Source organism: Eptesicus fuscus, chromosome 24 (assembly GCF_027574615.1).
Source record: "Eptesicus fuscus isolate TK198812 chromosome 24, DD_ASM_mEF_20220401, whole genome shotgun sequence".
Classification (NCBI taxonomy): domain Eukaryota; kingdom Metazoa; phylum Chordata; class Mammalia; order Chiroptera; family Vespertilionidae; genus Eptesicus; species Eptesicus fuscus.
This window is the reverse complement of record NC_072496.1, coordinates 1,800,505-1,828,237: the sequence shown is the minus strand read 5'-3', so window position 1 is coordinate 1,828,237 and position 27,733 is coordinate 1,800,505. Positions and strand designations below refer to the sequence as shown.

Here is a 27,733-nt window from a genome sequence, read left to right as displayed (position 1 = left end):
CCTCGCCGTCTAGGCCGCGCCGGCTGCGGCTGCCTCTGCCTGGAGGGCGCTCCGGGAACGCCGCGCCGGCTGGGGACGGGGCCCGGGGCGCGCCGCCCGCCTCCAGCCCCCCGCGGCGCCCCAGCCGGGAGATGCGGCGGCTTTACGAGGTTCCGGAGCGGCGAGGCCTCCATTAACACCTCCCCGGATTGCTGCGAGGCGGCGAGGGCGGGACGCAGCAGCCGGGGAGCGCGCCTCCCCGCCCGGGGCCCCGGGGACACTCTGCCCACCTCCCCCTCCTCCCCCTCCTCCTCCCGAGCCGGAAGCGTAAACAGAAAATAAAAGACAGGTGGAGGGAGCTGCGGGCCAGAGGTGAGGGATGCGAGAGAGAAAGAGAGGGGGCGGGGGGACAGAGAGAGGTTTCCCCATCCAACAGTTTATTTATTGGGATTAACAGAGGGAACCTCGGCGAGACCTGGGGGCCGGCCGCCGCCTCCCGCCCGCCCTCTCCGAGGACCGGGCTCTGGGAGGAACATCTAGACCTCAAGGTAAGGCCGGGTGGGGGGCTGCCTGGCGCCCGCAGTTTCTGCCCGGGGCGCGCGCGCGGAAGGCTGGACGCTCCGAGCCTCTCGGGCATCCCCCGTCCCGACGCGCGCCCGCCCGCCCGCCGGCGTCTGAGGTTCCAAGGACCCGCGCGGTGCGGGGAGGAGGCCTTCTCCCCGCGGCCTCCCCGCGCGGCTGACCGCGGCTCTTCCTTGCAGGGCGGGCAGCCTCCGCCCCGGCTGATCGGCCCCGAGGATGCTGAACGGCACGACGCTGGAGGCAGGTGAGGGAGGAGCCGGGCGCCGCCGCGCTTTCTCGGTTCTTTCTCTCGGGCCCGGCGCGCACAGCCGGTGTGTGTGTGTGTGTGTGTGTGTGTGTGTGTGTGTACACGCGTGTGCGCGCCTTCTCCGGGTGGAAGGGAGAGGGGTGTGTGCGTGTCTTAGAAATTACCCCGCGCACGGGAGGCGCAAACATCGAGCCGACTCCGGCCTTTCTCCCGAGTGTCTGGCCCTCGGCGGGACGGAGGCGGGGGCCGGGGGTCGCGGTGCCCGGAGCCCAGAGTGGTTCTTGCGTGGGGGCTGCGCTCGGATCCTCCCGGGAAGGGGTGTGGGGACCGGGAAGACAGCCCCCCCCCCCCACACACACACACCCCAGCAGGGCCTCGCTGGGAGCGAGCTTCCCCCGCCTCGCTTTTGTTCACTCCAACCCCCCGCGCAGCCTGGCCAGCGGGCGCGGTGCGGGATGCGCCCCGGTATTCCCCCGGCGGGCGGCGCGGAAAGTCGGGTAAAGGGGCTGCGGGTATCGAAGCGCCCGGGCCTGGCCTGGGGGGCCGCGCCCTCGCAGAGGAACCCGGGGCCCTGGAGGGAGCAGGTGGCCGGCGGGGGCTTTGCGGGCGTGGAGAGGCGGCGCGGACTGGAGCGCGCGGAGCTAGTGGCCCGGGCTCCCCTCCCGGCAGCTGAGCCCCCGGCACACTCCCAGCAGGTCCTGCGGGGTTCCCTCCTCGCGGGAGAGTCCGAGGCGCGCCGGCCGCAGCCCCAGCCCGGACCTGCACCCTAGCTGGTGGGGAAGGAAGGCTGGCACAGAGGGGGTCCCCCTCTGTCCGCGGACTGGAAGCGGCCCGGAGGCTCCCCGCCCTTCGCCCCCGCCCGCCCAACGCAGCCGGGCGCCCAGCGCTGGGTGGTCAGGGCTCCGTGCGCGGTACCCGCGCCAGGACGACGCTGGCTCCTTGGGTCCTGGGGTGCCCAGAGCCGACACCACACCTTCCAGACCCGGGGCGCTTCTCCGCCAGCTCACTGGGGTCGGCAAGACGGGGCCAAGCCGCGGGCGCAGGGTCTTGGCCTCCAAAACGCAGGTCTGAAGAGACCTGGAGCCACTTGTGCGCTGGATGCAGGTCCGGCGCCCCTGGTAAAGCCGGGCACCCCCTCTCCTTCCCTCTGGGGCGTTTGGGTCCGAGCCCGAGACAGGGTCTCTGCCATCGTCCTGGTGGGAATCCAGGACCTAGACCCCTCGGTCCAGCGCCTGCGCCCCCGCAGAGTCCATCCAGCCGCGCGCGCGCGCTGTACCCGGACGCGCGCCCAGGGAGCCGCGGGAAGAGCGGGTTGCGTGTGCCCAGCGGTGCGCGCGGCCCAGCGGCCAGAGTTCGGCCTCATTGCCCCGCAGGGAGCTTTGGGTTCCGACTGGAGACTGGATCTGGCTTCTGGGCCGCGGGCGAGGCGGGCGGCTTTTAGGGCACACGAGGCGGGGAAGAAGGCAGCGCCGCCCAGACGGGTCTCCGTCAAGCCCTTTGAGAGTGAGGGGTGGCGAGGAGGGCCCCCCTTGGGTAATTTCCCGGGGCTCCCCGACAACACGGCTAGGACACCCCAGGTCACACACCCAAATTCTTGAGGCCCCCCTCTCCGCCTTCCCCTTTAAGGAACCGGAGCGGGAGGCTGGGCTGCCGTATCCGCGGAACGGCCCAGGACCTCCCAAACTCGCCAGCCCCCTGTCCCGCCTCTGGCTCCCCGCTAACTTCCTGCGTTGGCCGAGCCGGCGGGGTCCGGGCCGTCTGCTTCATCAGGGGAAGTAGCAAATCCCGCGGGGCGCAGGAACTCATTACCCGACTTTTATAAGAAGAAGCAGGATCCCGGCCGGAAACTGCTTCCAGAAGGTGCCCGCCTTTCCCAGGAGCTGAGAGGTGAACAACAAATAGGTGTGGGACAGAGAGATGAATGAATGAGTGAGTGAATGAATGAGTGAGTGAATGAATGAGTGAGTGAATGAATGAGTGAGTGGATGGATGGATGGATGGATGAATGAGTGGATGGATGAGTGAGTGAATGAATGAGTGAATGAATGAATGAGTGAGTGAATGAATGAATGAGTATATGGATGAGTGAGTGAATTAATGGATGGATGGATGAATGAATGAGTGGATGAATGAATGAGTGGATGGAAGGCTGACAGGACTCTGTCTTTGCCTGCCCTGGACATTAAAAAAAAAATTCTTTTATTGATTTCAGAGAGGAAAGGAAAGTGAGAGAGAGAGAGATAGAAACATCAATGATGAGAGAGTATCATGGACCGCCTGCTTTCTGTACTCCCCACACTGGGGACCCAGCCCACAACCCTGACTGGGACTCGAACCCCGATCTCTGGGTTCATAGGTCAAGCTCATCCCCTGAGCCACGCTGTGGCCCGGCTGCCCTGGACACTTTCCACAAAGTTCAGGCTTTGTTGCCTGGCCTTGTCTGTGAACTTGTCACTGCCCCTGAGTCTCCGAACTTTCCTCTCTCGCGAGGAGAGAGTGGTGTTCTTTTGGGGGCAGAGGGGGGGGTCTTTGTTGTTTTTGCTGAGCTTCTAGAACCAAAAATCCAAGAACAGCCAAACCGAATTCCAAACCCCCATTTGGGCAGGAGGTTCGTGTGTGGGGGGGGGGAGGGGGGGGGGGGAGGCAAGAGTTCAGCTCAGAAACGAGAGAGAGCAGGTCCCTGGATGGAGGGCCCACATTTCCCATCTCCTGGAGTCTCCTTCCCTGAATGGAGAGACACTCCTCTCCCAGACCTCCTCCTCCTCCTCCTCATCCTCCTCCTCCTCCTCCTCCTCCTCCTCGGGCCTAAGTCCTTTTGCCTGCTGACTTGTGGGGGGCCATCACCTCTTTGTGCGGGGACCTGCTGTCCGGGAAAGGGGGGCTGCCCCAGCCCCTCCCTGGGGCCCTTCGCCGTGCTCACAGCAGGCACGCGGATTTGCAAAGCTCATTGATTTCCGTCCAAAGGGCCTAATTACGTTACTTACAGTAAATAGCCACCCTGCTGACGGCCGGGGAGGCCCAGCTTGGGCGGGGGGGGGGGGGGGGGGGGGGGCTCTGGCTTAGTCCACTTGATTGGCTTCGTTTTTGTGTGAAATTGTGTTTTTTGAGCCACATTCTGGCACCCCAGGACCTCATGGCGTCCAGTCTGCAAATGACATTAGTTCTGACCCCGAGAAAAGAACGGGGGTGGGGGGGGGCGGGGGGCAGTCTCGGGGGTCATGGAAGGGGTGACTATGGCAGCTTCAGAAAACGATGTATTAGGAAGGGAGTCAGGCTCTGCACCCAGGGTTCCCTCCTCCCATTCTCCCCCTCCTTCGTCCCTCCCTCCTTTCCTCCTTCCTGCCTTCCTTCCTTCCTTCTTTCCTTCCTCCCTCCCTTCTTCCTTTCTTCCTTCCTCTCTTCCTCCCTCCCTCCCTCTCTCGCTCTCTCCCTCCCTCCCATTTTCCCTCCCTCTTCCTTCCCTTCCTCCCTCCTTCCCTTCCTCCCTTCCTCCTTCCCTCTTCCTCTCCCTCTCCATCTTTCTAGCTTTGTCGAAGTTCCTGGTCCTTCCTGCAGAGGGAAGGGAGCCGGCCGCCAGGGGACTCCCCGAGGTGCCCAGGGTGTGTGAGGACGCAGCCCTCTGCTCCTGGGGTGGCCGTGGGGAGGGGGGGACCCAGGCGGGCCGGAGGGAGGGAGGCACCCAGCAGCCTGCCTCCTCCTCTCCCGTTCAAGCTGGCCCGGTTCCTGCAGCCGCCCCAGTTCCCAGCGGCTCGGGGCGTCTGGTGGTTGGAATGAACTGACCCCCTCCCCGGACCGTGGGCACTTTCTAATAGGGCCGAGGAGGGGTGCCCCGAGACAGGGAGGCAGAGCAGTGTGGCCGCTGGTGAGATGCTGGCCAGCGCTCCCCTGACCCCTCCCCAGCGAGGAGCCCCCCTTACATCCTCTTAAACGGCCGCTGCGTCTCTGGCCTCCAGTCCGGCCAGGGCAGTGGGGGCCCCAGGCAGCAGGCCCGCGCCCAGCTCAGGGGAGTCCCCAGCGCTGCCCACACTGACACGTGTCCAAGCGGACCGGGGTCCCTCAGAGTAAGTCACCCTTCACTCCATGGACAGGGCCAGTGGCACCCTGACGCCCACAGGCGACACCCCCCTCTCCACCCTGATGTCTCCAAGAAAAGCCTTTCGCCAAAAGTCAACTCTGGAAACACAGCGTCTCCCGGCCCCAATCTCACGTGGGTGTGGGGGGCGGCCCCAGCCCGAGGTCCCCGTGGGGTCCCCCCCGGGGAGGGAGGAGGCGAGAGGAGGGCGAGGGGGTGGGAGGGACAGGAATCGCTCTCCAGCCTTAACTTCTTTGGGGGCGGGAAGCGGGGCGGGAGCGGAGCGCCCCGCTGGTCCGCAGGAGGAGACCCAAAGTTTGGAGGGAGCCGCCTCCCGTTGGCCTGGAAGAGCCGGGGTCTGGTGCGAACTTGGACCCAACGGGGCCGGCTCTCTGGCTCCGGAGCCCGGGCGGGGACGAGAAGGGCTCCTTTTTAAAACGTGATTGCCCGGAAGTCTAGGGAGGGTGTGTGTGTGTGTGTGTGTGTGTGTGTGTGTGTGTGTGCGTGTGTGTGTGTGTGCGCGCCTGCGCGCGCGCGCGCGCTGCGCTGGGGTAGCGGGGACGGCACGGCGGGCCCCCTCCCACGGCCTCCCCCGGACCCCCCTCGGTCCTGTTTGTCCCCGCGTGCCCGTCACCGGGGGGTTGAGAGGAGGATGACAGGTCTTTGTTGTCTGAATAAAAAAAAAAAGAGAGAGAGAGAGAGAGCCCGTGGCAGCTCCGGGGCGAGAACTCCTCCTCCTGAATGATCAGCGATGGGCTGGCTCTCGTCTCCGAGCACATCGGCCGCGGCGCGGGCAGGAGCAGTCCGCAGCCCGACCCGCAGGCTCCGGGACCTCGCGCGCGGCCCTGCCGGGGACCCGCTGGCCGGAGCGCCCCCTCCTCCCTCTTTGTGCTCCAAACTGCGTTCTTGCGGCCCCACAACTTGTGTCCCTCCCTCGCTCGCCGCCGTCGCTTCTCATTAGTAACTCGATCTCTCGCGGAGCCGCGAGGTTCGCCCGCGTCTCTCCCCGCCCGCCGGCGTCTGTTTGTTTTCTGCCCAGCGGCGGGGAGCGGCCGCGTTTTGGGGTGTTTTTTTTTTTTTTCTCCTTCTTCCCTCTCTTTTTCTTTTCCTCTCCTTCTCTTTTTTCTCCCCCAAGCAGATCGCTTTCCACTCTCCCTGCCTCTTCCCTCCGCCCTCTCTCCCTCCTGCCCCGGGTCCCTCCCCGAGCGGCTCTGCGCTCCCGGCGCCGCCGCCGCCGCCTCCGCGGTCCCCGCCGCGCGCGCCCGCCCTCGGATGCGCTGAGAGCCCCCGGCGCGTGTCTATGGAAATAGTGGGGTGCCGAGCCGCCGAAGACAAAGCGTGTCCCTTCCGCCCCCCAGCCATGCTCTTCCACGGCATCTCCGGAGGCCACATCCAGGGCATCATGGAGGAGATGGAGCGCAGATCCAAGAGCGAGGCCCGCCTGGCCAAGGGCGCGCAGCTCAACGGCCGCGACGCGGTAAGGGGGCCCCCAGCGCCGTGCCAGCGCCCTGCGCGCCCCGCAGCCCCGGTCCCGGCGGCCCCAGGAGGATGGTGGGTCGTGAGGAGCCCGCGCCGGGCTGGCGGGTGGGGGTTCGCGGCTCAGCGCCCGCCTCTCTCGGCCGTGAAAAGTCTCCACCACGGAGACCCCGCGCTCGCCACCGGCGGCCGCCGCTGTCCCCAGAAGCGCAGGGGATCCGGGAGCGAGAGGATGGGGACCTGAGACTCGGGTCCCAGCGCCCCTCGGCTGCATGGCGTCCCCCCCGGAGGGGATGGCGGCCCGGAGCGAGAGCCGGGCGCGGGCTGGAGGCTGGCGGCGTGCGGCCCAGGCGTCCGGGCCACGCGGGAGCCGGGGAGCCCTGGTCTCGGGTCTGACGGCGGGGCCTTTGGAGTGGACTAGGAAGGAACGGGCCACCTCGACTGCTCCGGACCTGGGCACCCCCAAACGCAGCGACTTTCGGGGTCCCTGGCAGCTCAGCTCGGCCCCTCTAGCGAGTCGGGACGGCGCTGCGTGCGCTCCGGGCCGGACCCTTAGGACGAGCCGGGAAACCTCCTGAAAGAGCCGGCGGAGCGGGGCGCGCAGCCCGGGCGACAACGAGCTAAAAAACGACGTGTCCCCTCGGCTACTGTTCATGCCATTAACAGGCACGTCCGCCCCGTAAAGAAAACCCATTAATAACCCATGAGCTGCCGCTTCCCGCTACGAACCGAACCCCGAACCGGACCCCCGAACCGGAGGGGGAAAACTACCAAAGTCAGGGCCTGCGGGGGACCGCAGCTCAGACTCATCGGGGGCGCAGCCTGGGGCCGCTCAGCCGCCTTTGGGGTCCCCCCTCCCACAAAGCGCGCCCAGCGCGGGTGGATGGTTCCGCATTTAAAACCCGAATTCAGCGCGTGGGCCCCGGGCCTGAGTCGAGGGCGAAACGTGACTTTTCCAGGCCAAGTTTCCCGGGAAAGGCCGACCGGTTTCCGCAGGTCCGGAAGGAAATGGCCAGAGCGTAGCTTTTCCAGCCCCGTGTTAGGGTCACCCTGTTTCCAAACAAGCAGCCAGCACCCCACATCTCCCGGGCGGGGCTCCCCCCGGGGCGGTGGCCCCATCCCCAGCGGGGACGCAGGCGGGAAGTTGAATTTGAGCACCAAACCGCTGTCCAAGGGCGAAGGTCTGGGTGCGCCCCGGGGGGGGGGGGGCTGCGCAGGGGGGACCCTCCCCAGGGCCCTCCCTCCCTGGGAACCCGCGCTTCCCACCCTGACCCTCAGAGAGAGGACCAGGTCCCCCATTCACCCCCATCAGAACTCTGTGCCCAAACCAGGAGCTCGGCTATAAAAGCCTCCCCCTCCTCCTCCTCCTGCTCCCCGGGGTTTGGACACAATGGGGATCCCGTTTGTTTACAAACAAGGTGCCGGTTGGAGCCCCCTCCCCGCTCCCCAGCGACGGCGCCCCGCGGTTTGGCCCCGTGTGCGCTGAAAGCCGCACTTTCCATCTGTTTCCATCTTGTTGGGGTTTGGGAACAGGCTCCACACGACCATCCTTTGCGCGCGCTCAGGCCTTTTTCACAGAGGCTCGGGGTGGCCGGCGGGTCCGGGGAACAGGCGGAAAGGGGGTGAGGCGCACAGGGAGGGGAGCGAAGGTGTCCCCGCTGTGCGCTGTGCGCTGTGCGCTGTGCGCGGTGGCTCCCCGCGCGCCCTCGGTCCTGCGCCCCGCGCCCGGCTCACCCGCGCTGCGCTCGCTTGCAGGGCCTGCCCCCGCTGAGCCCGGAGAAGCCCGCGCTGTGCGCCGGCTGCGGGGCCAAGATCTCGGACCGGTACTACCTGCTGGCGGTGGACAAGCAGTGGCACCTGCGCTGCCTCAAGTGCTGCGAGTGCAAGCTGGCCCTGGAGTCCGAGCTCACCTGCTTCGCCAAGGACGGCAGCATCTACTGCAAGGAGGACTACTACAGGTGCGCGCCCGCCGGCCCCGCGCCCCCGCCCGGGAGCCCCCGGCTCTCTGGGCTCCCCACACCCTTCGCCCCTTCGGGGACCGGTTAGGGGACTGGAGACCAGGGAAGTCCGCTGCTTCCATTTCCATCAGCAGCCCCAAGACGGACCGTGAGGATGGGTGGGGGGTGGAGGGGGGGATGGAGTGGGGGGCCGGGATGTGCAGCGTCGTCCCCCCTCCGCCCGTGACCCCCGCGCGCCCCGGCCCCTCGCAGCGCGCGGAGGGGACCCCGCCGGGAAGTCCGGGTGGAGTAAAGGAACGCGTCGCGGTCCTCCGAGGCGAAAGCGCGTTTTTTTGTGGGTTTTTTTTTTCCGTTTACTACGAACCGGGCAAGCGCCGCGCCTTAGACCTGAACCGGTGGCCCCGGCCGCTGCCGCTGGGCATTGCGTTCGGGCGAGGGCGGCGGGGGACCCCCGTCCATGACCCGGGAAGGTAGGGCTGCCTCAGCCCAAAGCCAGGCGCCCCAGTTTCCCAGTTCCGTCCCCGGCTGCCCGGGGCGCGTGTAGTTCAGTCCTCCCGCCGACGCGCCTGCACCGGGACGGGGATGGTGTGTGCGCGCGGGGATCCCGCTCCGCGCGCAGCCCCGCGAGCGACGCGGTTGGAACTGAAGCCGCTTTGGATCCCACGAGCCGTTTTCGCGTGCACTGCGACCGCATGGCCTTCCCGTTCGTGGCGAGTCAGCTAGTGCAGAGGCTGCTGTTTTATTTTATATTTTAAAAATATATATTTTATTGATTTTTTTACAGAGAGGAAGGGAGAGGGAGAGAGAGTCAGAAACATCGGTGAGAGAGAAACATCGATCAGCTGCCTCCTGCACACCTCCCTACTGGGGATGTGCCCGCCACCAAGGCACATGCCCTTGACCGGAATCGAACCCGGGACCCTTGAGTCCGCAGGCCGACGCTCTATCCACGGAGCCAAACCGGTCAGGGCTATTTTATTTTCTTACAAAAAACAAACAAAAACTTGGTCCAAGTGGCTCAGGGGTTGAGCATCAATTCCAGGAGGTCACGGTTCGATTCCTGGTCAGGGCACAGGCCCGGGTTGTGGGCTCCATCCTCAGTGTGGGGCGCGCAGGAGGCAGCGGATCCGTGATTCTCTCTCCTCATGGATGTTTCTCTCTCTCTCTCTCCCTCTCCCGTCCTCTCTGAGATCCAATAAAAATATATATTTTTTAAATCTCCGTTTTACAGAGAAGGAAGCTTAGGATCAGCGGCTGTGAACGGAAGGGTCCTTTGCCCGGCTGATCACAACCGGACAAATGAGCAGATGGAATGAATGGCCTGGCACGCCCTGTCCTCTCCACCCGGGAGGGAGCGTCCCCCCCGCCAGGCCTGGGCCTCTGCTGACCCCCCACCCCCCAAACCCAGGGTGTCCCGCGTGGGGAGATGGCCCTGCCTTGGCCTCCACCCCCCGCGCGCGCCCTGACGCGCGGCTCCTTTTCCTTCCAGAAGGTTCTCCGTGCAGAGGTGTGCCCGCTGCCACCTTGGCATCTCCGCCTCGGAGATGGTGATGCGCGCGCGCGACGCCGTCTACCACCTGAGCTGCTTCACCTGCTCCACCTGCAGCAAGACGCTGACCACGGGCGACCACTTCGGCATGAAGGACAGCCTGGTGTACTGCCGCGCGCACTTCGAGGCGCTGCTGCAGGGCGAGTACCCGGCGCCGCTGAGCTACACGGAGCTGGCGGCCAAGGGCGGCGGCCTGGCGCTGCCCTACTTCAACGGCACGGGCGCCGTGCCCAAGGGGAGGCCTCGGAAGCGCAAGAGCCCGGCGCTGGGAGTGGACCTCGTCAATTACAGCTCAGGTGCGTCCCCGCCGACAACCCTCCATCCCTAGACGCTGCGCCCGCCCGCCGGGGAGGGGACCCCACAGGGCTCCAGCCCGTCCAAGATCTGGTTCCAAGGAGCCCTTCTGATCCCTTCCACTGGGACGGACGGAGGGAGAGGGAGACGGGGTGATGGGGATGGAGAGGGAGAGGGAGGCGGGGGAGAGAGGACCCTTGATTTAAGTTGTGGCCACCGCTCCCCTGTGGCGTCCCCCCAACAGGCAAGTGGAGTCCTGGTTGCCCATTAGTTAACGAGCCCATTAGAGTCTGGCTCCCAGCTCCCAGCCAAACAGCCCCCGGGCGATTCCTGGGTGGAAGCCGCTTTATAGATCCTGGAGAAGGCTTTCCTAAATACCGCAGGAGAAAGAAAAAAAAAAATCTCCAGAGCCCAACCCCCCGGCGGCCCTGGGGGGCTGGGGGCAGGGGCTGCGGTCGGTCGCCTGCCCCGAGTTAGCCAGGAAAACAGTTGGCAAGAGCGTGGAAAAAGCCAGCCCTGAGGTTGGTGAGAAGCCGCTGGCGGGGTGGGGTGGGGTGGGGATCCGGTGGAGGGCGAGCTGGCTCCGTAGGTAGGTCAGGGTCCAGGCCGGCCAGCCCGCTCCGGGCCAAGAAGGTGGAGAGAGCCTGCAGGTGAGGCCCACGGGGCGGGGGAGGGGGGTGTCTCTGTGTCCCCGACTCTTGGCCCTCCACCCACCTCCTCTTTTAATTGAAAACAAAAGGCAGGCACAGGCCACGGAGCGCCTCTCTCCCTTGCTGTTGGGGGACCCAGGGACCGGTATCCATCTCTCTCACTCGCCCATTTCCTATTGTTCGTAGCCTGCACCCCCTTCTACCCCCGGGTGAGGATGGGGACAGGCCTGGGGACCCCAGTCTCACTCTGCATAGGATGGAGGCCCCAGCCACTGGGAAAGGGGGTTCCTGTCCCCCTGGGCCAACTTTGGGGAGTCTAAGGACCGGCCCTGATGATGTGACTTCTCAGACCCTGGTCCAGCTCAGGCTGGGAACCTCAGGGGGGGGGGGGGGGGGGACTCCGGCTAGGGGAGTCGCTCTGTTGGAAGGGATCTTGGGGGCCACATGGTGGCAACCCCACTCTGTTGCCGTTTTCAGGAATATCAGCCGGGGCGCGGGCACCCCAGAGCGCACTTAGATGGCCTCTAGTTTTCTCTCTCTGCCCCCAAGCGATGGGTCGGGCACCGGGTCTTTCTTCTGGCTCCGCAGAGCCCCACCCGCCGGAGAAGTGGCTTGTCCAAGGTCAGGCGGCCGGAGGGAGCGGGTGGGGACGCAGAGTCCTGCTCCCAGGAGCCCAGAGTTTCCAGGGTTGGGCCCGCTGGGTGCGCGCTCCTCCCAAGGAGAGATCGAGAAGGGGGGAGCCAGCGTGGCTGCAGTTGTCCCTACGGTTCCACGCCAGGGCCGCTGGGCGAAGGAGGAAGGGCCGCCGGCTCTGCAGGGCGCCCACCAACCAGGGCAGGTTAGTGTCGGGGTGGCGGTGACCCCGGTTTTGCCAAACCCCGGTAGGTGAGGGTCTCAGCTTCCAGCTCTCCCCGCTGCCCTCCGGCCAGGGCTCCATTTCGGGACCCCTCTGCCCAGCGCGCTTCCTTGGTGTCATTCGGTGTGGGCTCCCAGGGCGAGGCAGCCTGGGCGGGCGGGAATTGTCCTTTATTCAGAGAAGGCGACATCGGAACCCGGGTCCATTCACCCAGGCTCTAGTGCCCTAATTAGAGAGAGAGAGAGAGAGAGAGAGAGAGAGAGAGAGAGAGAGAGATATCAGCAGGAATCCCTGAAGGGTGAAGGACAATTCTTGCTAATTGGTTTCCGCTTATTGATTGAATCGAATTGGCTGAATGTGTTTTTTTTTTTTTAAAAAAATATATATTTTATTGATTTTTTTACAGAGAGGAAGGGAGAGGGGTAGAGAGTTAGAAACATCGTTGACCTGAATCGAACCTGGGACCCTTCAGTCCGCAGGCCGACGCTCTATCCACGGAGCCACACCGGCCAGGGCCTGCATGTGGTTTTGCTTGGCATCTCCCTTCACGTTAGGGGGATGTGGGCGCTCTGAGAGCAGGAGAACGTGGCTTCTCCTCCTCCTCCTCCTCCTCCTCCTCCGAGAACCCGCGAGTACACATCGACTTCTTTAAAAGAATGGAAGGTTCCTTCCCTTTTGGGCCCCAAGGCTGTGGAGGAGGCTGAGGCGTCCTTGCTGGAGGAGGAGGAAAGAGATGCGGGGGGAGTCTGCCCGCCACTGGCCCAGATGCCTCTTAGTTCACCCGCCCCATCCTCCCCGGACTTGCCCCGAGAGATGAGCGAGCGCACAGTCCCTGTTTCTCTCCTATCAGCCGGAAAGAATCCGGAGAAACGGGGTTCAAACCAACCCCCTTCCCCCCTTTACAAAAATGCCCGTGAGTTTCGGGCCAGTTTGTTACAGAACTAGCGAAAGAAAGGCCTCGGCGAATCGAACAGGTTCCAGGGTAGAAAATAAGACGGAGCCCCGGCTGGCGCTCCTTCTCCGTGGCGGTGGCTCTCCTCGGGGTCTTGCGTTGCCATCTCCGCTTCCGAGTCGCGGGGAGAGTCCCACTGATACCAAACAAACAGCACGCAGACGCTGGCATCTTTTCCAAAACACGGAGCTGAAATCTGCTAATGAGGCGAAGGCTCCCAGCGAGGACGTGAGACTTGGCAGAGAGATCAGCTCGCGCTCGGGGGAAGGCAGATGCCTTTCGCGGGGAATACTCGCAGGGTGGCTCTCCGGGTGTGCAAAGAGGCAGATCTTTCAGGAAGCGGCGTGGAAATTTTATGTGGAATGCTGGATTGAAATGACCCTCCCCCCCTCCTTGGGTGAAAGGTTGTCGTCTAGGACAGGCCACTCTTGCTTGGATACTTCAGCGTTCATTCATTGAGGGACAGAGTGTTCGCCGCGTCTCCAAACCTCCCCGATTTCAGAAGCGCCTGGTAGCTGCTCCCTCGGCTTGGCACTGACCCCTAGTGGTCTCCCAGGGATCCGTTACGACTAGAAGGTTCCTTCGGAACGGGGGAAAAAGCTCACGTGTGTGCCCGTTTCGCGAGCGACCGCACAATAAAATAGTCAGATCTTCTCGTTAACGTGACGCCAGATGTGCGCGTAGAGGTGCGTGTGGTTAAGACAGTTTTAAAAGAGAGATCATTTCATCCCATAAATCAGGGGGCGGGGAGGGGAACCCCACGGCTTCCGAAGGAGGCCCCAGGGACGCGCCATCGCGTGCCAGTTTACAGAACGAATGTATTTGCAGTTACACACGCAGGTGATTTAGGATCGCGCGCCGAGCTAGCCTGCAGGCGAACTAGATGGCTCTATTAAGCTGAAACGTGTAAGCCCCGTGGTCGGCAAACCGCGGCCCGCGAGCCACATGCGGCTCTCTGGCCCCTGGAGGGTGGCTCTTCCACAAAATACCACGGCCTGGGCGCGTCTATTTGGAAGAAGCGGCGTTAGAAGAAGTGTAAGTTTAAAAAATTTGGCTCTCCAAAGACATTTCAATCGTGGTCCTGCTGCTATTTGGCTCTGTTGGCTGATGAGTTTGCCGACCACTGATGTAAGCGCTAACACAGCCCCGGGAAATCACAGGGAGTCGCATCCATGTGCCACAGAGCGCTGACCGCCCCCTTGCACGCGGGCCTGTGTTCTGTGCGGAAACAAGACCCATCGTGGCGCTGGACGCCCTGAAATTTCCCGCCGATTAAAACCTCCTCCGTAATGGGGAGCAGCAGCAATTGTATCCAACCTCCCCACCGTTATTGTTCACAAGCTTCCTTTGAAAGGCTCCCGAGCATGCAGATGGGTTAGGAATCGCACGCACGTCTAAGAAGCAGGACTTTGGGGGAGGGGGAGGAGCGGAGGGCATTGGGACACACCAGCGAAGTCTCCTGTCCCACCACGTGGAGAATCCCGTCCCAGGTGCTGGTCAGGAGAGCTGGCGTGTTGTGTGTGACAGGAGCGCCGTCTCCTTGGCAGAAGCCAGGGGTGACGAGGGCGGGCCCCTCGGACCGCGGCGTGGCGGGTACACTTATAATCCGGGGGTGGCATTCGGCCCAGTTCAGTGGAGATAAGTAGGGGTTCTATGGGAGGGCCAGAAGGTGCCGTTTCACCCATTGGAGGATATACAAGTGCATTTCCGCGGGATGTTTGAACTTGACGTAGCCCCACGGGGCTGAACTAGGATAAAATTCCAAGTAGCTTCTCGGTTGTCGTATCTGCCGGCATCTGCTACTCTTGCCCGTGGGGCTTAAAAAGTCTTCGTTTGGGTGTATGTATCTGAGGTAGATTCCATTTCTTTTTCTTTTCTTTTTAAAAAAATATATATTTTATTGATTTTTTACAGAGAGGAAGGGAGAGAGATAGAGAGTTAGAAACATCGATGAGAGAGAAACATCGATCAGCTGCCTCCTGCACACCCCCCCCCCCCCGGGGATGTGCCCTCGGCCAAGGTACATGCCCTTGACCGGAATCGAACCCGGGACCTTTCAGTCCGCAGGCCGACGCTCTATCCACTGAGCCACACCGGTTTCGGCTGAGGTAGACTTCACTTCACGTTGACTTGATTTTGCACGAATAGTCACGGACAGTTGTGTTCATGGTCAAGATGTCAAGTCTGCAGGGCAGGCTGTTGAGCTCCCGGCCGGCCTTGACCGAGAGCCTCCGAGGGGATCTGGTCTTTCCAGGGTCCGTGAGGGGCCCTGCGCGGTGACCCGGGCGCCCTCCTACCTCCGCATCCGATGGAAATGCCGACAGAGGAGACGTGAGCTCACGCCTGGTCCAGTCCCACCGCGGAGAACCTTTTGTTTAAATGCATCTTGTGACGTGGCCGATCTCTTGATGGAACACTACTAACCTACTGGGTTCCTGGGTATAGGAGGGTTTACTGGAAATATGTTTGTTTGTTTACTTATTTATTTTAAAATATATTTTATTGATTTTTTACAGAGAGGAAGGGAGAGGCAGAGAGAGTTAGAAACATCCATCCGCTGCCTCCTGCACACCTCCCACTGGGGATGTGCCCGCAACCATGGTACATGCCCTTGACCGGAATCGAACCCGGGACCCTCCAGTCCGCAGGCCGACGCTCTATCCACTGAGCCACACCGGTCAGGGCTGAAAAATATGTTTTAGAAAGTAGTTCTAACCAGGCAAGGAATATTTTACCGAGCAGAACGGAAACGCTAATATATTAAGAGATGCCTCGCTTGCTTCAACATTCAAGTTTCTCCACACACACACACACACACACACACACCCCCACCAGTGACGTGATCAGGTTTATTTATTTATTGTTTTAATTTATTATGATGATTTTTAAAATCTTTATTGTTGAGAATATTACAGACATCCCCCCCCCCTTCTCACCCCACGGGCCCCCTCCACTGGGTTCCCAACCCGCCCCAGGCCTTCACCCCCCTACTGTCTGTGTCCGTAGGTAAGATCTTCGGTTAATCTCTGCCCCCCCCTTTCCCCCCTCCTTCCCTCTGAGATTCCTCGGTCTGTTCCACGCTGCCATGCCTCTGATTCCATTTTATTCACCCGTTTATTTCGTTCCTTCGATTTCTTGCTTGTTTATTTCGACTTTTAGGTTCAGTTGTATTTGTTGCCGTTTTCGGGTAATTCTGTTATCACGCACTAAAATTCAGGCTGATCGGATGGGACTGTACGTCGGACCGGTGTCTGAAATAAGCTTTACAGGCAGGAAGAAAAAGATTGCCATGGCCCTTTAAGTTGGGAAGTCGGCCGAAGCCGTGAATATTTTCCCTTTGTCATCATGTTTACCCTGTAGAGCGGGTGGGTTTTTAGAAACGACCTTTTCCAATGCACAGCCCTCTGTCCCCGGGATAATGACCGCCAGGCGGGGCTGGTTGGGCCTCCGGAGGCCTTTGGAGAGGCCACCGGCTCTGTGCCAGGCCTGCCAGGGCACAGCTCACGTCCCCCGCACACCAGCCAGAGCCCCGGGGCCGAGAACTGAGTCTGGAAATGAGCCCCCTCGGAGCTGGGAGCTGGGAGCTGTGGGGAACGCAGGTCCGGGCCCAGGGCAGACAAGTCTGGGCTCATGCCTCCCAGGAATACGTGTTAAAGCAACTCCAAGGGGAAACTATGCTCTGCCAGGCATAGTCGCCAGTGACAGCAAACAAAAAGGCCTCAAAAATCGTATTTCTGCGATTGCATAAGCAATCCACGCATTTCTGGTGTGTAACTCCCACCCCCCCCCCTTCTCGGCACTTTCTTTTTCCTGATGGACAAAGGTTGTAGGAAGTTCAGAAAAGGCTAAACATTGCGCCCCCCGCCGGTGTGGTTCAGTGGGTAGTGCGTCGGCCTGTGGACGACCGAAGGGTTCTGGGTTCGATTCCGGACAAGGGCACGTACCTCAATTTGCAGGCTCCTCCCCGGCCCGGGCCCTGGGTCAGGGCTTGTGCAGGAGGCCACCCATCGATGTGTTTCTCTTACGTCGCTGTTTCTCTCTGTCTCTCCCCGTCTCTCTCAAAACCAATGGAAAAAATATCCTCGCGGGGGGGGGGGGAGGATGCAAGAGGAGAGAAAAAGAAAAAGACTTGGCCGGTGGCTCCCGAAACTCTCAGATTCGAGCGCGTTCAAATATGAGCGCATGGCTTAGACCCGTGGTCGGCAAACTCATCAGTCCGCAGAGCCACATACCAACAGCACCACGACTGACATTTCTCTGGAGAGCCACATTTTTTAAACTTAAACTTCTTCTAACGCCACGTCTTCCACATAGACTGGCCCAGGCCGTGGCGTTTTGTGGAAGAGCCACACTCCAGGGGCCAAAGAGCCGCATGGGGCTCGCGAGCCACGGTTTGCCGACCACGGGGGCTCAGACCTCGTGACAAAGGCACGGGCTCCGGGGAGTGCGTCTCATTTCACAAATACCGGCCAAGTGGACATGCCGAGTCTCTCTAAACGGCGTGTGCGGATGGACAGGAAGACACGAGGGAAGGGTTATTTCTCTCTCCCTTTTGGAGATTCCTCTCACCTCCACGCTCGCAGCAGCTATTCAGCGTGCGTCGTCCTGGCAACCGTGAAGCAGAAGAGGAGAGGGAGGTCCCGGTATTTTCCTGTGACATCAGCTGCGGTCGTGTGCACCTTCCCAGGCTGGGGGGCTGACGTTGGCCGCCGACCTCTTTGGTTCCCTGGAGACCCTCCTCCTGGGATAGACAGCCGCTCCCACTGCTGTTTATTTTTCATTTTATTTTTAAAATATCCTTTTTTAAAAAAATATATATATATTTTATTGATTTTTTTACAGAGAGGAAGGCAGAGGGATAGAGAGTCAGAAACATCAATGAGAGCCCTCACCGGTGTGGCTCAGTGGATAGAGCGTTGGCTGCAGACGGAAGGGTCCCGGGTTCGATTCCGGTCAAGGGCATGTACCTTGGTTGCGGGCACATCCCCAGTGGGGGGCGTGGAGGAGGCAGCTGATGGATGTTTCTCTCTCATCGATGTTTCTGGCTCTCTCTCCCTCTCCCTTCCTCTCTGTAAAAAAAATCAATAAAATACATTTAGGAAAAAAAGAAATGTCGATGAGAGAGAAACATCGATCGGCCGCCTCCTGCACGCCCCCTACTGGGGATGTGCCTGCAACCAAGGTACGTGCCCTTGACCGGAATCGAACCCGGGACCCCCTCAAGTCCGCAGGCCGAGGCTCTATCCACTGAGCCACACCGGTCAGGGCCTAACATATCTTTTATTGATCTCAGAGAGGAAGAGACAAGAAAGGGGGAGAGAGAGGAAGACAGGAACATCCACGATGAGAGAGAATCACGGATGGGCTGCCTCCTGCATGCCCCCCTCCCTCGTGGGGCCTGAGCCCTGATGGGGAATCGAACCCCTGACCTCCTGCTCCCTCCTTTCGGCCAGGCCTGTGGTGCATCCATCCATCCATCCATCCATCCATCCATCCATCCATACCCCCCCTGCCGTGGCCCAGCCCGGCCCCCTCCTCCCGCCCACGGGGCCTGCACTGAGCGCCTGCCGCCCCCCTGTTCCCGCCACAGGCTGCAACGAGAACGAGGCGGACCCCCTGGACCGGGACCAGCAGCCCTACCCGCCCTCCCAGAAGGCCAAGCGCATGCGCACCTCCTTCAAGCACCACCAGCTGCGGACCATGAAGTCCTACTTCGCCATCAACCACAACCCGGACGCCAAGGACCTCAAACAGCTCGCCCAGAAGACGGGCCTCACCAAGCGAGTGCTGCAGGTAAGGCCGCTGCCCCGCCCGCCCCCTGCTGGCCGACGCAGGGATCGCCGCCACCCGTCTCCTGGGCGGACCTGGGGGATGATGCTCAGAGAGGGGGTGCTGAGAGGTCTCGGGGGGCTCCCCCCGGAAGGTGCCCCAAGAGAGAGCAGGATCTTTTATAAAAAACGATGCAGCCAGGTGTCCCCCCGACCCCCCCTCCCCCCGAGATGGAGAGTGGGGTCCTCCCAGCCAGCAACAGCTGCCTCCCTCGTCTGCAGAGCTCAGGGGTAGGATTTGCACAAACCGTGGCTTTATTTTTTGTTTTTATTTTTGTTATTTTTGTTATTTTTATTTTTATTTTTAAAGCTGTGGCTGTTGAGGGTGGCATTCACGCGGGGCCCCCGCACAGACTTGTGGGGGACCCTGCCTGGCTGGCCTCTCAGCAAACCCTTGGCGGCCCGCTCAGGTGCTGTGTGAGGACCTTCCAAGTTCAGGTCCACTCCCTTTTCTTTTTCTTTTTCTTTCCGACGCCCCCAAAGCCACAGTAGGGCGAGCTGGAGCGGGCATTTCCTCACGGGAAGGAGCCACATTTCTAGAAACTCCAGGCCGCGGTCCTGGACTCAGCCGGGCCGGGCTCTCCGCCGGATGAAATGACCGGGGGTGGGGATGGTGCCCTGGGGCCCTCCCCCCTCTTTCTCAGGGATACAGGGCAGGCATGTAAAATCCCCCCCCCCCCCCACCGTTTGTTTGGGGCTGTTTGGGGCCTGGTGGCCCGGAAGGATCTCCTTCCCGTGCTGAGAATACCTCCCGGGGTCCGTCTCCAGAACAGCCGAGCTCTGTGTGAAGGATGCTCGTTTCGTAGGAGAGAGTCAGGTTCCGTCCAGGACCCGCCTCTCCTCCTTCTCTAAAGACGGCGGCTGAGGAGTCCGGGTGCGTCTGCCCCCCATTTCTCTCCGGGCCTCCATGTCCAGGGTGTCTCCACTTGAAGCTCATGCGTCCCCTGTGGCCCTGGTTAAGCCTGGGGGAGGGGATAGATGCAGTCGATAGAATATCTATACTATTCATGGAAGGAATCTATTGTTTAAAAAAAAAAAAAGCAACTAAAAAGGCCCTTCTCTCCCAAGAAAAAGAAACCGTTATTTTATTTTTTATTTTTTTAAATGTTTGTTAAAAATATTTTTATTGATTTCAGAGAGAGGGAGGGGGGAGGAAGAGACAGAGATAGAGACATCCATGATGAGAGAGAATCATGGACCAGCTGCCTCCTGCACGCCCCACACTGGGATCGAGCCTGCAACCCGGGTGTGTGCCCTTGACCGGGAATCAAACCGTGACCTCCTGGTTCATAGGTCAACGCTCAACCACTGAGCCACACCGGCCGGGCTAAAATATGTTTTTATTTATTTTTTAGAGAGAGGGGAAGGGAGAAGGATAGAGAGATAGAAACATCATCCATTGGCTGCCTCCTTCTCGGCCCCTACTGGGGGATTGAGCCTGCAACTGAGGCACATGCCCTTGACCGGAATCGAACCTGGGACCCCTTCAGTCCGCAGGCTGACGCTCTACCCACTGAGCCAGACCGGCTAGGGCAGAAACAATTATTTTAAAAAAGAGAAACATATATATATTTTTAAAAAAATGAGCCCGGCTGGCATGGTTCAGTGGTTGAGCATCGACCTGTGAACCAGGGGGGTCAGGGTTCGATTCCTGGTCAAGGGCACAGGCCCGGGTTGCGGGCTGGATCCCCAGTGTGGGGCGTGCAGGAGGCAGCCGATCCATGATTCTCTCTCCTCATGGATGTTTCTGTCTCTCCCTCTCCCTTCCTCTCTGAAGTCAATAAAAACACATTAAAATAAAATAAAATGTTTAAAAAGGGACAATACCATTTACTTTACAGAATTGTGAGGATAAAAAAAAAAGAAGAATGAATGGAAGGAAGGAAGGAAGGAAGGAAGGAAGGAAGGAAGGAAGGAAGGGGGAACAAAGAGGGAAGAGAGAGAGAGAGACAGACAGACAGAAAAAAAAAAAAGGGTCTAAAATTAAACCTCAGTAAAGACATCCCTTGGGATTGGTTTGCAGGTTTGGTTCCAAAACGCACGAGCCAAATTCCGAAGGAACCTTTTGCGGCAGGAGAATGGGGGTGTGGATAAAGCCGAGGGCCCGTCGCTCCCAGCGCCGCCCCCCGCGGACAGCGGCGCGCTCACCCCGCCCGGCCCGGCGGCCGCCCTCACAGACCTGGCCGCCCCCACTCTCCCCGTAGGGACAGCCGTGACCTCTAACCTGGACAGCCAGGAGCCCGCCAGCCCCCCACAGACCACCTTAACGAGCCTTTTCTAACAGTGGTTTCCTGCTTTTGTGTTTTTAATGCTTCCTCTTCTTTTGATTCTGACCCTAATTATTATTATTTTATTATTTCCAAGATCTCCCCCCTCCGCCCCTCCCTCCTTCTAATATTTGGGGAATTAAAACAGCCTGGTGTGTAGCATCAGCAGCCACGTGGCCAATGAGTTTACCGTCCCGTCTCCTTGACAAAGTGTATTTATTATTATTATTATTATTATTATTATTATTATTATTTTTTGTCTACAAAGTGTAGTTGGATTTTTTTTTTTTTGGTGTTTTTTTTTTATTTTTTATTTTTTGGAAAAGTGAATCAGATCATTCAGTCGGCAAGGGGGGGTTTTGAATCATCCAAATGCCTCCTAAAATTGTATGTTACTTATTTCCAGAAATCTCGGAGGGGGGGGGGGGGGAATAAAAAAGAGAGTGGTATTTTGATGGGAAAATAGCCATATTCCCGCGTCAGTGATTAGGTTAATTAAAGTATCCGTCGATGAAAACTCTTTAGGGAATCTTGCCTTTGTAGGTGTCCTTAGGGAATTTTGAAGACGTCCCATTTGAAAAAAATTTTTAAACTGAAAAAAAAAAAAGAATGTTTTGGACACTCCTTTTTTCTTACGAATGAGGAATAGGATTGAGCAAAAGCAGTCACGGTAGCAGCTCCAATAGGAGAGATTCATTAGGTTTATGAGGTTGAACAAGTCCTCCAGGAACGTGACACAAACCTTCCATCAGCTCCTTTGAACAATACTTAAACTCCCCGCGTACCCACAAAACCCCAAATAGAGCTTGAAATCCTACATTTTTTTAGCCTTCCAAAGCTGCACATGGTAGTTGTAAAACCATTCTTTCCAAATTAATTTTTTCTCCCCCTCGCAGGGAAAGTGGAAATAAGCAAAATATAATTTTTTAAGGAGTCGGGGAAAAAAATCAGCATACACTTAATAGCTTTATGAATTGGCTTGAGCTGTACCATGATATTGTGTCTGGCATTCTACGTGAATCATGTTAAAAAAAAAACAAACAAAACTTAGTAGACTCATACCCACAAGGAGAATTCTTTGATGTTCTGCTCTGTTTTTTTTTTTTTTTTTACTTTGGCACAGGCCCGTACATTTGTCAGAAGAAAACTTTTCTGACCTGAGAGATGTAAAGTCGTTGACGTAGATAAACTCAGAGGCCGCGTGGACGCTGATCTGAATATATTTCCTAGTTTACAGTAGCCTTTTTTTTGTTTTGTTTTCTTCTCCTTTTAATTTAAGCTAAAAATCGTGATGGTTTGGGCAGTGGTGAGTGTCCATCTGTAAGATTCCGTGGTAGTTAAATACCAATTAGAATGTGGATTTCCTAAAAATAATAATAATAATAATAATAATTAAAAATAAAATAAAATAAAGGAGTCAAGATATACGTCTTGCTTTAGTGGATTGTTAAGAATGACTTTGCACATGTCCCCCCACTTCTCGGACCCCTCCAATCTCTGGTGGTCCAAGTGGCTGTTTCCTAGGTATTTTTTTTTTCCAAGGTGTCCTGCCGGCTGTACAGACGTGTGGTTCCATATCGACAGCTCACTGCCCACATTTAAAGTGCATTATTGTAACTTTTGCTCAGGGTCTTTAGGAAATTAGCACAGAAAAGTAGCTTATTTTTAAAAAAAAATAAAAATAAAATTAAAGAGGACGGGAGATAAGTTAACACTGTAACCGAAGAAAGGTGTGATTTATATACTTAGCACGCGTGGTGTCATCTTCGACGGGGTGGAAATCTTGACTTTCCCTGTTTTTTGTTTTGGTTTGTTTTTTTATTACGTGTTTTTTTTTTGGGCATTTACCACTCACCAGACCAAACCTACCCTTGATAAGGCTGAGAGATGTCCTTCCTACACTCCTACAGCGACCCTTAACCCTCGTTGTTCTTTGACGGAACAACCTATGGTACTATATCAGGTCTACTTTCTGAAGTAGACGGATTATAACTCAGTTCCTCCTATGTGCCTTAATGATCTCACTCGGAAGTAAGTTTTTGTGGAAGAAAAAAATAATAATAATAATCAGGATTCTCTGTGTCGTTTGTTCGCTGTTTGAAACCCTTCGGACGCCTCACTAGTTTTGTACTGTTGGACCTCTTACTTCTGAAAACTCTTTTTTACGGTGTATCCGGTTAGAGGGACGGACTTGTCATAGAAAGCGGTGTGCCCTCTTCCAGCGGTAGTTGACTGAATCCAATAATCTTATATATTGAGCTTCGTGTGGATAGTACAGTTAAGTGGTCTAGCGCAACTGTCCCTGTTTCTTTGTTCATTGATAAAACGCATTGATTGTATAGAAACCTATTCCCCCCCTTAAATATTTATTGGACCAAACAATTGTGATTTATCCTATTAAATCTGTGTGAACAAACCATGTTGAATCTAAGGAGTTTTATTTCCCACCAGTTTTGTTGAAAGCCTAACTGGGCCGATGTGTTTCCAATACGCTATGTGGAAGCTATGAAAGGAGTAAATACAAACGCTTTTTAAAAAAAGAAAAAATAGCCAAACATACAAATAGTGTTAAGATCTCCAGACTTCTGAATCGCTTGAAATATACACCCCATGGGCATGCAATTGGACTTGCCTCTGAGTCTATTTTCTTAGGATAACAGTAATGCCCCATAGATTTGAGTCAGCCCACGTTTTAGAATCTTTTTTTGTTTTTTTTTAAAAAGAGAGCGGTAACGAACCGATAAAGTGATTGCATGAAAAAAAAAAAAAAGAAACCTTTAAATATGATTAAGATTTAATAGCAGGTCTATTTGAGCACCAATGGATGTTTGTAAACCTAAATAGAAATTGAAGACCCCTAAAAGCCGAGTTGCTCTGTAGTTAATAAATTGTCACTATGATTTTTTTCAGGGAGAACAAATCTTGGGGTATTACAGCCAAACATCCCGACGATTGAAAATTCCCTAAAGTATTAAAAGAAGGGGAAAGTTTGATCGGAAATCCACAGCAGTGAAGACAAAGACAAATATTAGGTTATTGCTAACCACACACCCTAAAATAAACCTATTGAGCCAAAAAGGAAAAAAAAAAAAAAAAAAAGAAAAGAAAGAGAGAGAGACTTAAATGTCATTTCCTGATGGTGAACAATAATTCTGTTCTTTATGACGCCGAACACACACACACACACACACACACACACACACACACACACACGGGGGCTTCACGTGGTGTGGCTTAACACGTGACGAGATAGACCCGCGTATACGCAGAGCCACCGGGCAGCGAGCGGTGTGCGCACCCCAACTCCGAAGCCGGTCATTCCTGGAAAAGCAAATCCCCCGCCCACTGGCCAAGCACATACGACCCCCCACCCCTTCCTCTCACCGGCTTGCTTGCTCCTGTGCCCTGGCCCTCCCTGTGAATGGCATCTTCCGATGGTCAAGTCAGAGCCACACACCAGGGCTCACGGGAGAGTGTAGGGATCAAGGCCCCCCCACCCCCCACCCCCCGGTCCACCCCCCCCCCCCCGCACCCCGTAATTCTAGACTCCTTGTTCATTCCTTTTTCGAATCAGAAATCTCTGCATGTGCCTCTCCACCCGCCACTCCCGCGGCGCACCTCTGTATGAAGACGCCTCTTTGCTGTTTCCTGTATGATCAATAGCTTTCACGAATAAACATTTCCTTCTACGCGAGCATACTTACCTTTATGGGGAAGACACTCACCGTGGAGGCTGAGTGTGCACGCGGGCTGCAGGGCGCGGCGCCCACACGTCTCCGACCGTGTGGGGGACGTAGGAGCAAAGTCAAGTGCGACTTGACGGTTGAGGGTTCCATGCGGGTAGTCTAGGATGCGACTGGTGACTTGGTTCTTGGACTTCTCATGTATCAGTGGACATGTATTAAAAAGAAAAGAAAAGAACACACACACACACACACACACACACACACACACACCAAGAAACCCCGAACGACAACAAAATAGACTTAGAATCCAGTAGCACGTAAAAATCTCAGCAGCGTTTGTAGACGGCCAGGGTGACACGCGCAGACTCTCTGTGAGTTCACATGTCCGCTATGCAATGGGCAGACGGACGGAAGTATCCACATACATTCCGAACGCTGCAGAGACCCAGTCCTTGCAGAGTTCACGTCTTAGGACACGACACACGGCGGTGCACGTGGGAGGAGGGACACGTCCCATGTAGGCACGAGGTTCGTGTTTTTAAGTTGTGAAAGGGGATACTGGAGGAAAGGATTTTTTTTTTAAACGGTTGCTATTTAGCTGTATATCCAAAGCAGGTGTGACACACGCTAGCGTCCACCTTTCCAGAAAAGTTTTTTTCATGCTGATGAAATTTTTATTATATACAAATGAACCCTATGTAAATGATGTAACTTTTACGGATGGCAGACATTAAATATTTCACTGACACGTGTTCTCAGAATCCTGAATGTTTTCTTAAATGCTTTCGCTTCCTGGATACTCAAAAAAAAACAAAACAAAAAACACAAAATAAAATAAAAACAAATGTAAAGAGAGAGCAACTCACGGTTTAAAAATAAATAAAAAAGCCACACACCACGACACGCAGATAATTCTGAGCGACTTAGATTTTCTGATCCGTTTCTGGACGGTGTGTGGGAGTCCCTGCCCCCCAGCTTTGCCTCCTTTCGCCCATCTTCTCCATCCCCTGGGGCAGTTTTGGTCAGAAATATTGTGGCACCTCACCCGGTCCTACAAACCTTTAGATACTTGTCTGGCATGTGAGATGCAGGGAGGGGGCAAGGGGATCATTGAGAGCAGACATGGGGGGGGGGCGGGAGACAAAATAATACATATTTGAAACAGGCACATCTTAAAATTATTTTTATTTTTAAGTACATTTTTATTGATGTCAGAGACGGGGAGAGCGATAGAAACATCATCGATGAGAGAGAATCATGGATCAGCTGCCTCCTGCACGCCCCACCCTGGGGATCGAGCCTGCAACCCGGGCGTGTGCCCTGACCGGGAATCGAACCGTGACCTCCTGGTTCCTAGGTGGACGCTCAACCACTGAGCCACGCCGGCCGGGGGAAACGGGCCCATTTTTAAAAAAACAAACAAAAGGAAGCAATCTGATCGTGTGAGTTTGAAGAGAACAGAGCAGGCGACGGAGTCGAAGGGCTGTCTGGCGACCGCACGCTGACTCCCTGGCACAGAAGCGAGGGAGGCGGGTGTGGGTAGGAATCGGGGCTCTGAGGTTCCCTCGCCTCTACCTCCCGGAGGCCTGGGTTAGTCGAACTCCTGGCAAATGGATCTTGTGCACACAAAAGCGAAACAGCCCTGGCCAGTGTGGCTCAGTGGATAGAGCGCCGGCCTGCAGACTGAAAGGTCCCAGGTTCGATTCTGGTCAAGGGCACAGGCCCGGGTTGCTGGCTTGATCCCCAGTAAGGGGGCGTGCAGGAGGCAGCCGATCAGTGATTCTCTCTCATCATGGATGTTTCTATCTCTCTCTCCCTCTTCCTTCCTCTCTGAAATCAATTAAAAAAAAGAAAAAAAGAAAGAAAGAGAGCGAAACAGAACCCACAAAGCTTTGCTGCGAGCGTCTGTCTGCTTTGGTGGGGTGGCCCCGTCTCGCAGGCCACCCCCAGGGATCACACTCCCTCAGGAGCCCCCAAAGCTAACACATCTCAGACCGGGGGGCTTTGCATCACCCGGAAAATAGCTCATTTCACAAGCCCCCCGGGGAGCCCCAGCACATGCTTTGACCGTGACCTCTCCGGGGGACTCCCCGTGGCCTGGAAGCCACAGAGAGACACGGCCTGGCTGCCTGGGGCCGTGGCCCGGCCGATGCCACGTGGGCACAGCGGGGAACGTTCTGGAACGGCAACGTGGAGGCCTGGCGGGCTGGGCTCTGCGGGCAATGCCTACGGGGGATGCCGCTGTTCTCCGAGGCCCGGCTCCCGGTCGGGAACCGGAGCTCGCTGTCCTGGCAGAGCCTGCGGCACGCTCACGGCCCCTGGACACCGGGGCGCAGAAGGACGCCGGGACTTGGTCCAAATGGAAGGACGGACGCGGCCTTTTCCGTGAACCCGCAGGTGTGGGCGCACCCCGGCTGGGCCTTCGGGGCCTGTTGCCCGTGGTTAGGGCTGGGGAACCGAGGCCGGGCATTCAGAGGCACGGAACCCCTCCGGTGGAGAGCCCCCGCTCTCTGCTCCACGGCCAAAGTCAGAATCGGGAGCTCTTCACGTCTTTCTGGGGCGTTTTTCTCCTGCCTGCTCTGCCCTGAGAACCGTGGGGGGTTTTTTTGTTTTGGTTTCTTTTCCCCCCAGAATAATATTACCATCGGCCTGATTTCCAAAAGCGACTCGAAGTCTGCGTTCCTGTGTTATCTGGAATGCCCTCCGGGGACAGCCCCGTCTCGTCTGACCAGAAGTGAAGTGTAGAGCCGGGCCTGGGGCTCGAGGGATCGTGGGGGACTCGGATGCAGGTGGCAACGGAACCGCAGCCGAGCCTCTTCGGAACGGTGTTTAAAAATAGAGACGTTGCCCTGACCCCGTGGCCGGCAAACCGCGGCTCGCGAGCCACACGCGGCTCTTCGGCCCCTGGAGTGCGGCTCTTCCACAAAAGACCACGGCCTGGGCGAGTCTGTGTTGAAGAAGTGGCGTGAGAAGAGGTTTGAGTTTAAAAAATGTGGCTCTCCGAAGGAATTCCGATCGTTGTGCTGTTGGTATTTGGCTCTGTGGACTCATGAGTTTGCCGACCACTGGGCTAGGCACAGCCCGTGGACACGGACATGGGCAGTAGGGTCGCGAAGACCTGGGGCGTGGGAGGTAGGGGCTTGGAGTGGAGCGGGGGAGGGGAGGGGGATAACTAGAGAGATCTGTAATACTATCGACAATAAAAAAATATATTTCAAAAGAAAAAAAAAATAGCGGAAAACTCTGTGTTATTCCCATCATCCCACGGACACCCCTTTCCTTCAAGGGGTGAGACATTTCCGTACCCAAATGGCCACCCTCTTCCTGTCTTAATTCC

The 27,733-nt window shown here is 57.5% G+C and overlaps 1 protein-coding gene across 4 annotated transcripts; it reads left to right on the top strand.

Annotated features, from left to right (window-relative positions):
* Positions 1-777: 777 nt before the first annotated feature.
* Positions 778-23,700, top strand: LHX9 (LIM homeobox 9). 4 transcript variants are annotated; one of them, XM_054713066.1, is made up of 6 exons: positions 778-805; positions 6,239-6,357; positions 8,112-8,314; positions 9,804-10,159; positions 18,206-18,408; positions 20,467-20,724. In XM_054713066.1, exons 1-6 carry the CDS (start codon positions 778-780, stop codon positions 20,722-20,724), a joined length of 1,167 nt encoding a protein of 388 aa, XP_054569041.1. The 4 variants fall into 4 exon arrangements, with proteins under 4 accessions (XP_054569041.1, XP_027993898.1, XP_054569040.1 ...); XM_054713067.1 differs by lacking the exon at positions 778-805 and adding an exon at positions 16,156-16,161 and having other exon boundaries at positions 6,241-6,357; XM_028138097.2 differs by lacking the exons at positions 778-805; positions 20,467-20,724 and adding an exon at positions 23,621-23,700 and having other exon boundaries at positions 6,181-6,357.
* Positions 23,701-27,733: the final 4,033 nt, after the last annotated feature.

Excerpts from the sequence above, each read along its gene's own strand:
- LHX9 (XM_054713065.1), top strand. The coding sequence starts at position 6,181 with ATGGAAATAGTGGGGTGCCGAGCCGCCGAAGACAAAGCGTGTCCCTTC. Across the intron at positions 10,160-18,205 it reads CCTCGTCAATTACAGCTCAG|GCTGCAACGAGAACGAGGCG; the intron begins GTGCGTCCCCGC and ends TTCCCGCCACAG. Across the intron at positions 18,409-20,466 it reads TCACCAAGCGAGTGCTGCAG|GTTTGGTTCCAAAACGCACG; the intron begins GTAAGGCCGCTG and ends ATTGGTTTGCAG.